Genomic DNA, 8,669 nt, shown 5'->3' on the forward strand with positions numbered 1-8,669 from the left:
ACGGCTGGGATACGATCCCGCGACCTGCGGGTCAGCAGCAAAATGCCTTAGCCATTAGACCACCCCAGTGGGTGGGGTGTAATGTTGATACAGTGTCGTAATGTAAGGTTTTTCTTTGCGTAGCCGTTACTGGACTTACAGGCCTACGTGCAATGAGGGTAAAACACAGAACTGAAATAAAGTCAAGAAAATAATTATAATAATGGTTTATATTCTATCAATACAAAGTTGATAGAGGGGGTGAGAATAAAAGCGATTATCCGCTTGACTAAGTTCTCACCCCCTATTCACATAGGGCAGTGGCGGTGGCGGCAACAAAACACCACATCTGACAAAAGTACACAACGTGTACATAGCATAAACAAAATTAGGAATTATAAAACTTTCAAGCTCACTGCAAGCGGTCGCTGACAAAAATAAAAAACACACAGGGCAATAAACATATATTTAAATGCATGTGAAATGTTGCAATTTGTAAACCACAAATACAGAAAACATATGATTTACGTGCACTGGTAACTGCATTTTCATTCTTTGTGTTTTGTTTATTTTTCTTTATTGCTTCGAACTTTGAAGAAAAATCTTAATTGTCAGAAGCGTTAATAATATATTGGCGAAGTTGGGGAAGTGTGAAACGTAATCATCCGAATGGTATCCCAAAATTAGATGTGTGCGTACTTTTGCACGCGTGAACCGTTAACGTTCCGAAACTGCTATACGATTACGAGAGACACCGTACAAGAGGACTCCAAAAAACTGGACCGCGTGGGGTGTTGTAAAGGTCACCTCACCATAAGCTCACGGGTCTCGACCGTTCCGCCTCCATCGATTGCGGCTGCCGAGGTCGAGATTCCATACTGCGACCATCGGGCTATCTATTGGCACTATAACAACTTGACCAATGGTATATTGTCGTAAAGAAGCAGGTGTCTGATCTACGTCTGATCAGGGTCACGTACCCGATGTCGACTCCCGGGAATGTTAGCGCGGTCGCTATCAGCGTCTGCAGCGTGAAGTCGTGGACGGGCGGCATGCTCCGATCCAGCTCGAAGAGCGCCCACGTGAGCCTCTGGTTGCGTGCAAAGAGCCAGCAGTAGGCCGCAGCGAGCTTGGGAAGTCGCACCAGGCGTGACTGACCTGATTTTAGGGCAGCACAGACTTTGTCGCAGGCCTCTTTGCTATCGTGGACGTCTCCGAGGCGCAAGCCCGGTATCACCTTGTCGTATTCGAGGCTGCGCACTTGGTCCAGGGACAAGGGCCTCATGAGAAGACACAGTGTGTTGATGTCCTCTTCTGCCATGACCAGCTGAAAATGGGGGCCTCGCTCGGAAAGTCGCTTGATGCGGGCAGCCGGTCGCTGTGCAGTGTGACAGTACGAGTCTCGAAAGTTCTGTTTAGTGGCGCAGCAGATGTCTACGCGCTTCCTGTAGCCCACTGCTTATGATCGAGCCTCCGCACTGTTCTTGGCACGGATAGCTGGAGGAGTTTGCCGAAGAAGTATAGCCTGCTGACGACGACGCTATCCTGGATCTGAATCGGCGTGAGCGACTAAGAAGTGACCTTGTAGCTCCTTAACAGACCCGAATGTCTACTTGAGATGCGACATCTGATGGGCTCCACGTTTCGTCACATAGCAATCGACACGGAAAAAGATTGCGTTTGCGCTTGCTCTCGATAACGCAGCGGGAAAATATTACAGAGCGATATCAAGTTCACGTGCGTCCTTATATGGCTTCAAAAAGGCTATCTGGTCAGGCAAAGAAATGCTACTGCGCAGGCATTTTGTGAAATCTAGTGCGTGCCACTTTCACCCATATTGTGCCGTTTCACGGTAACGTACACATAAGAAGATGGGGCATGGAATAACGTACCCGGTGATTCATACTGGAGCTTGAGCGCACATGCAGGAGGACACATACGAGGGAGACACAAGGACCAGCGTAGTTCCTATCGTATTTGTCCTCGTGTGTGTGCGCTAAAGCTTCAGTATGTAACAAAACCGACTAGCCCATCTTTCCGAATCACCCCAGTGATTCGCTGCTTACACATTCGTCTCGTTTGGCGTCTCTGGGAGCGTCGCACGCTAACCACATTTTGGGGTATCCTTCCAGCGCGAACTTTTTTATGCAGCGTCTTTTGTGTTGATAAAGTAAGCGATTATGATATAAAAGATTATCTTGTGTTTGGAATTTCATCAAGTCTTTCGGCTCGGTTGTCACTAGTGGAATACCGCCCACCGCTTTACACCACCACTCGCTCCGAAGGACCCCTCTGAAGTGCGTTCATGGGGAACAGAGCAGAAACTGTGCTCATGCAACTCCTGCGATCCGCACCAACCACCACGTGTTTTTGTTAAAAGGAGTCTGAGCAGACGGCCTTGCGTTGTCAGGGACGACCAACGCCACTGTCGGCGCCAGAACGCAGACGCCATTGCTTCTGTTTTCTGCGTGCCTCACAGGTGCTCGAAATGCGCTACTATGTGAATGTGTTATGAAAAAGGGGAAAATTCAAACCTTGCGCTGTGAAAATGTGTGCACTTGAAAAAGTTGCACTGAACGCTGCCGGAGCCCGACGTGATTGTCTCGTTGGTCGGTTCACTTTTGAGCTATACCGACGGCGCCTTGTGATGACGACGTCTTTGTGTGATGCTATGAGCGACGTATTGAATTTTGAATATCTGACATCATCTCAAATTGGATGATTTGTACATCCGTCGAGTTCACAAAGCCGAATGTCCTGTTTCATGTTTTATGATGCATTTGATGCTTTCGCATTGATGAGGTATGCGTAGGCAGAAGAAAGAAAGTGTGATAGCAAAGTAGTTTACGTCACTTTCATCGACTAGAACTTTAGTTTTTAAGCATGTTAGCGTTATATATTGATGATGAAGAAGTTTTGAACGAAGGGAGGCAAAATGAGCAGGCCGATTCGAATGTTGAAGATGTGTGCTACGGCCACAGTAATTCAGGTAAAAGGATTTATTGAGAAGTAAGCGGAACAAGCGTTGCCCGTACGTGAAGCTGCTTGAGCGTTCAGTGACTTGCGTTTAATCAATTTGCCAATTAAAACCACATTACAAAAGAGAGTATGCTTCACTCTTATAGGTGAGTCTTTCCTTTTCGCAATGACTCCTTTTAAAGGGACGGGCTAACTTTCATTGAGCTTGCAGTCCTCTCCGACGGGAGTAAAATTTCGGAACTCTCCTTAAAGAGTCATTTACATGGCAAGTGAACACTTGAGAAAAATAGTCGACACCGTGTCTAAGCGTGTATGACAACCAAAGAAATGACGAAATCGTCGGTGTTTTGATTCGGGTACGCTGCCTTTTCTTGTACTCGGCACAGAGACGAGGTAGCCAAAAAACTAAAACATCAGCTTTCTTTTACTTTCCCAGCTGGAAGACGATGTCAATTGACGAATTACGTCGATTTAGACGACTAGAAGAATGACAAAACATTGCCAAGGCCACGCTGCTACGGCCCTAAATGTGGCGCCAAAGTGTTTTTCTACACAAGACAAAGTGGTGATTCAACTGGTTATAAAAACTTTTAGTTTCTCTGCTAAATTAGCTCGAAAACCTTGCAGTGCGACTTGATTTTAACGCATGGATGAGAAGCCCCCACTTCAGTATCCTTTGGCAACGCCAGCAAACTGTTCCACGGGGAGGAAACTCCCTATACCTCCCATGTATTCGCTCTCGGCAGCGCCTCTTTTACCACTGGCGGTAGCCGGGTGTCCTACTAGAAATAAGTCATGAACAGAAAATTTTTCATTACGTCATCAACGATCTGGCATCCGAAGATCTTGTTGACTGGGTGAGGTGCATGTGAATGTTTGCTTTTGTTGGCTTCCACAAGTTTTTACAAATAAACAAATTCGATACCAGTGTGAAAAACTTTTCTTTTGCCTATACGTCTTTTTCATTTCTTGTTTTGTGAATTTTAAATAAGGTGAAGCTTGAGCAAGGTGGTTGACTTGAGTTCGTAGCAGTTGCCTCCGCTCCTTCTCACCACTCACTCGATCGATATTGCAAGTCAGATCGCGCTCGCTTGACATTCCAACTACGGGAGAGATGAAGACACGTTGTGGCGGGCATAGAACGGACGCCGCAGTGAGGTGCGCCGCGCAAGTCAACCACGCATTCGACAAAGACGGTTAAATCGGGTAACGCTGCTATGCCAAGGGGCGGAAACTCCTCATACCTCCCGTGTAACGCGTTCTCGCATTCTTATGCGCAGCGGCATGCAGCGCCGCTTTTACCACTGGCGGCTGCCCGGCATCCAATGACGTCACAGCTGAAGTCACCAAATAGAGGGAGAGGAAGAAAAACCAAGAGGAAGGGGGATCGCGTGGAAACTCTCCTTTGGCACTTTGCGTGCAAGCTGAAGGTGTTCGTGCATTCTTTAAGGTTCGCTGGCAGCTTCGGTAATGCGGCGATTCGTAAAATATTGTTAACATTTTTTTCATTCATTCGTTCGTGTACTTTGAAGTGGCGAAAGTTGAGATGGCCGACTTTTCAGTGAGGCGAATCTCGATTAACATAAATAAAATCTACTTTTTTATTGCACGTTTTGTACAAATACAGAGAGATGCACGTAGTGTCGAAGTGTCAATCTCTACGAGCAACTTTCATTTGCGATTGATATAAGGACATAATGAGCAAGATATGAACCCAGAGTATCCGAACCAATGCGAAAGTTATCAACAACACGAGTAGGACACGTCGTATTTGACTCATTCACATTTCTTATGACAATTTTTATAACTTTCTTACAGAAGTTCAGTACCAAACAGGGCTAAAGTGCACAAGCACGGGGATTCCTGAAGCGATCAGAATTTTTTTAAGAGAGAACATCGCTGGAAATAGTGTTTCGGCACAGTGACTAGCCGATCGTCAGGGAAACAGCGCTGCCTTGAAAAAGGTAAGTTCATGAAGTTGAGCGAACATTGGCTCCAGCGACATTCCTGTAATAATTTCGGAAAGCATTTAGTCCATCAAATATGTTTGAGGGACAGTGTGAAAAAGTAAAGACCCACAATGCTACAAACGACGGCAACGCGTTTTTCATGAAGAGGAAGGAGCCTATGAGTACTTGGGATCACACGATCCACATGCCACAAGTAAATGAATCAAAAACTACGTAGCCCAGTCAACACGAATTCAAGCCTTTCATTAAACGCGTTTTGCCGACAGCAACTTGGCTGCCGTCTTTACCATTTAGTCTGTCGACACTGCACCTCTGTCAGTCCTGTCAGGCCTGCACAGATCCGGTTCTACTCATGTACTCATGCAATATAAATACTTGCTCGAATAATGGATGCAAGTACACGTGATCTCTCGTTGCCTCTGGCAAACCTAAAAAACATTAACTTGAAACCAAATAACCTGAAGAAGACATATTTTGACAAAGAAGCTGTATTTTATTCGTCAGATGCTGCTGTTGCGTAGCCCACAAATAAAGAGGTGGTATTGCATAGCCACCTACGAGCACAGTAGCCCCAAAGGTCAAAACTCGTGTTTCCAGCTCATGTGGAAACTAAATGGGCGATCATAGACAGCAGCCATGTATGGTCTTGTTGCTTTCGTTGCCGCACACAGCAGTGTGCTCCATCGGGCAGCGTGAAGAATTCATTTTTCGAGATAAGCGATAGCACGTCGGTTACGCGTCAGAAAATGCAGGGACGACAACGGTTCCTTACGGCTTCTGTGAACGAGGTTTGTTTGATTGAAACGCGAGGTCAGGTGAGCATTATATGTGCAGAGATTTAGCGAACAGATCATACGCGCGATACCGTCCCGCTAAAATTAACGATAGCGTGTTGACGCGGCAGTGCGCCAAATTAAACGCAAGCGTGAAATAATAGAGTGCCTGCTTATGATTCGTGGCATAAGAAAATCATTCAGGCCGTCAACTACTCAGCAACACGTGAGGCACACCGCAAATGAATTGCTAAACTATTTTGTCACGCACAAAAAATCAAATTATTGGCCAAGTATATTCAATGAAATTTTAATTTTCATTAATTTCTTCTCCCCTCCCATAACCGCGCTTCGCACATACACTGTACTTTGATGGATGCAGTACAACGTCTTACAACGGTTCTCATACACCTCGACTTTATAACGACTGATACACCTCCATTCGCACAGTTCTGCTAGCACCACTACTGCCCCAAGTAAACTGGACGGTGATGTGCCGTTCAACCACTGACGTCATGACGTCAGTAGTTGACGTTTCTGTTCAAGTCACGTGACTTTCCAGCCTCTTATCGACCACCGGAAATTCCAATGCGTTCCGTTTCCGTAGCGTAAAACGCGTGACGGCAGAAGTACCATTGCCAATAGCTTGACAAGGCGCTTACCCAAATAGCGCAAGATACTTCGACGCTTTAACAACAGGTACACCAGCAATTCTTGCATTGGGGTGGAAGCTTCAGCGTGATCACGGACGGCACGGTGGTCCAGGTGGTTCACTTCGGCAGACTCGGCGGTGAACATCAGCGCTCGGCAAGTGTATCGTTGCCACGATCTACTAGCGCACGAGTGCGTAGTTCCGTTTTTTCGTAATGGCAGCTGTGGACTTGGACAGGCTGGACTCCCGACTCTCCCGCCTGCAAGCCGATCAGCTGTATTGCCTGGACGGCGACAGTTCTCTTGGCATCCCGAAGATCACGGGAAGGTCCGTTCCAGGCGCCATCGCCGATTTCCGCGCGTGCATCTCTGCTATGGAAGACGCGAATGAGCGGCTCAAGCGTCTGTGCAGCATCTACACGTGCCTCATGCTTAAGAAGGCGATTGGTCCCTTGGTTCTCTATCGCGTCGAGAACGCGGAAGGTGACCAGCAGGACTCCCTTTTTCACCGCTTCTCGTGGGAGGTGCATTCGAAGCCCGTCCCCGCTGAATCACAGTCTATAAGCAAACAACTCACCCAAAGATGTGCGCTGGTTCCGCAAAGCGGAGGCACGGGCCACGACGTCTACTGCTTCGCTTTCTTTACATCATCACCGTGGGTGGCAGTCTCCAGACCGCCAGAGGGGAATTCCGATGGAGTGTATCAGGTTCTCGGCCGTACTTTCGGCGTTGATCCTAAGGAGCTCGAGCGAGGCGGGTACTTCAACCAGGATATGGCATACGAGGCGGCCCTGCTGATGAATATTGTCGGAAAACGCTTACCCTTGGTTGATTTGCCCACACTTCACGCTACTCGAAGCCGACATAATATTGCATGGTACGTTCTTCTGCACTGATTGCATTGACCCTGGCCCAGAGCTTTCTGCAGACAACGTGTCATTGTGTTGCCTTCTGTATCGGAGAATATCGGCGCTGACGAAAACCGGCGTCGTTTTTGTAGGGCCTCCGTGATTCGTGCGCTTTTGACGTACTGACAGTGCCATGTGATGACGATGTCATGTGATGCCAGGGTGACGTCACATGTTTTAGATATGTGAACGCATCGCTTGGTGATGATTTATAGATCACTCGTGCTCACGCATCCGTTTATCCCTTTTCGTGTTTCATTGCGCATCTTGCGCATTTGCCTTTATGAGATATGTGCACAGATGAAAAAAAATGTGATAGCAACTAATTTTACGCCTGTTTTATTGACTAGGATTATCGTTTTCAAGCAGGCTGGTGTTACACGGGAAATGGAGAACTTTTAGGTGCTGTAACGTGAAATAACACTTCGACATGTAGGTGTGGTGCGCCCCGAGTTATTCGAGAACGTTTTTTTTTTCATTGCGCAGGCATCATTCACGTAAAAAGAACGTAACGGGGAGTAAACGGAGCAGTCGGTGCCTATGAAGCTGCTGGAGCATGTATATTTAGGTGCTGAACTAATTTTGTCAACAATGCTACAGTTCTAGAGATAGTATGCCTTACTCTTATAGCTGAGTTGTCATTTTTCGCCCCTATAATTCTCTTTATAAATTCGCATTAGCTTTCTTTGAGGTCCCAACACCCTACGAGGGGAGTATAATGAAATCTAAACAGTGTTTATGTGACTCCTTAACAAGAGTCATTCCGTGGCAAGGGAGGACTCACGAAAAAATCAGACTGTTTGTAAGCAGGCATCACATCGACGGTATTTTGATTCTTGTGTGCCATCTCTTCTCGTACTCAGCACAGAGTAAAACCAAGCCTTAACGCATTTAACTTGATTAACGCATTTAACATGACTATGCCTAAATTTATTTCCTTCCTTTCTTGTACTTATCCAGCTGGAAGACGACGTCGATTGACGAATTACGAAGACTGCGGCGACTAGAACGATGACACAACATGGCCAAGGCTACGCAGTTACGACCCTAAACGTGACGCCAAATTGTCGTTTTACTAATGAGAGCGCGGGGATTCAACTGCATAAAAAATTTTCCTTCTGTTTAAGTGGCTAAGAAACCTTTCAGCGCGTTTTAATTTTGACGCGCCCCGCCGCGGTGGTCTAGTGGCTAAGGTACTCGGCTGCTGACCCGCAGGGCGCGGGTTCGAATCCCGGCTGCGGCGGCTGCATTTCCGATGGAGGCGGAAATGTTGTAGGCCCGTGTGCTCAGATTTGGATGCACTTTAAAGAACCCCAGGTGGTCTAAATTTCCGGAGCCCTCCACTACGGCGTCTCTCATAATCATATAGTGGTTTTGAGACGTTAAACCCCAAATATCAATCAATTAAT

At 46.8% G+C, this 8,669-nt stretch overlaps 1 protein-coding gene across 1 annotated transcript; it reads left to right on the forward strand.

The window, feature by feature from the left end:
• The first annotated feature begins 6,348 nt into the window (after positions 1-6,348).
• On the forward strand, positions 6,349-8,424 carry LOC142768534 (uncharacterized). Its single transcript, XM_075870534.1, has 2 exons — positions 6,349-7,229; positions 8,221-8,424. The coding sequence occupies exons 1-2, from the start codon at positions 6,568-6,570 to the stop codon at positions 8,273-8,275; spliced, it is 717 nt and encodes a 238-aa protein (XP_075726649.1). The 5' UTR covers positions 6,349-6,567; the 3' UTR covers positions 8,276-8,424.
• Positions 8,425-8,669: the final 245 nt, after the last annotated feature.

The sequence above is a fragment of the Rhipicephalus microplus genome, chromosome 8 (assembly GCF_043290135.1).
Source record: "Rhipicephalus microplus isolate Deutch F79 chromosome 8, USDA_Rmic, whole genome shotgun sequence".
NCBI classification, from domain to species: domain Eukaryota; kingdom Metazoa; phylum Arthropoda; class Arachnida; order Ixodida; family Ixodidae; genus Rhipicephalus; species Rhipicephalus microplus.

Excerpts from the sequence above, each read along its gene's own strand:
- LOC142768534 (XM_075870534.1), top strand. The coding sequence starts at position 6,568 with ATGGCAGCTGTGGACTTGGACAGGCTGGACTCCCGACTCTCCCGCCTG. Across the intron at positions 7,230-8,220 it reads AGCCGACATAATATTGCATG|CTGGAAGACGACGTCGATTG; the intron begins GTACGTTCTTCT and ends GTACTTATCCAG.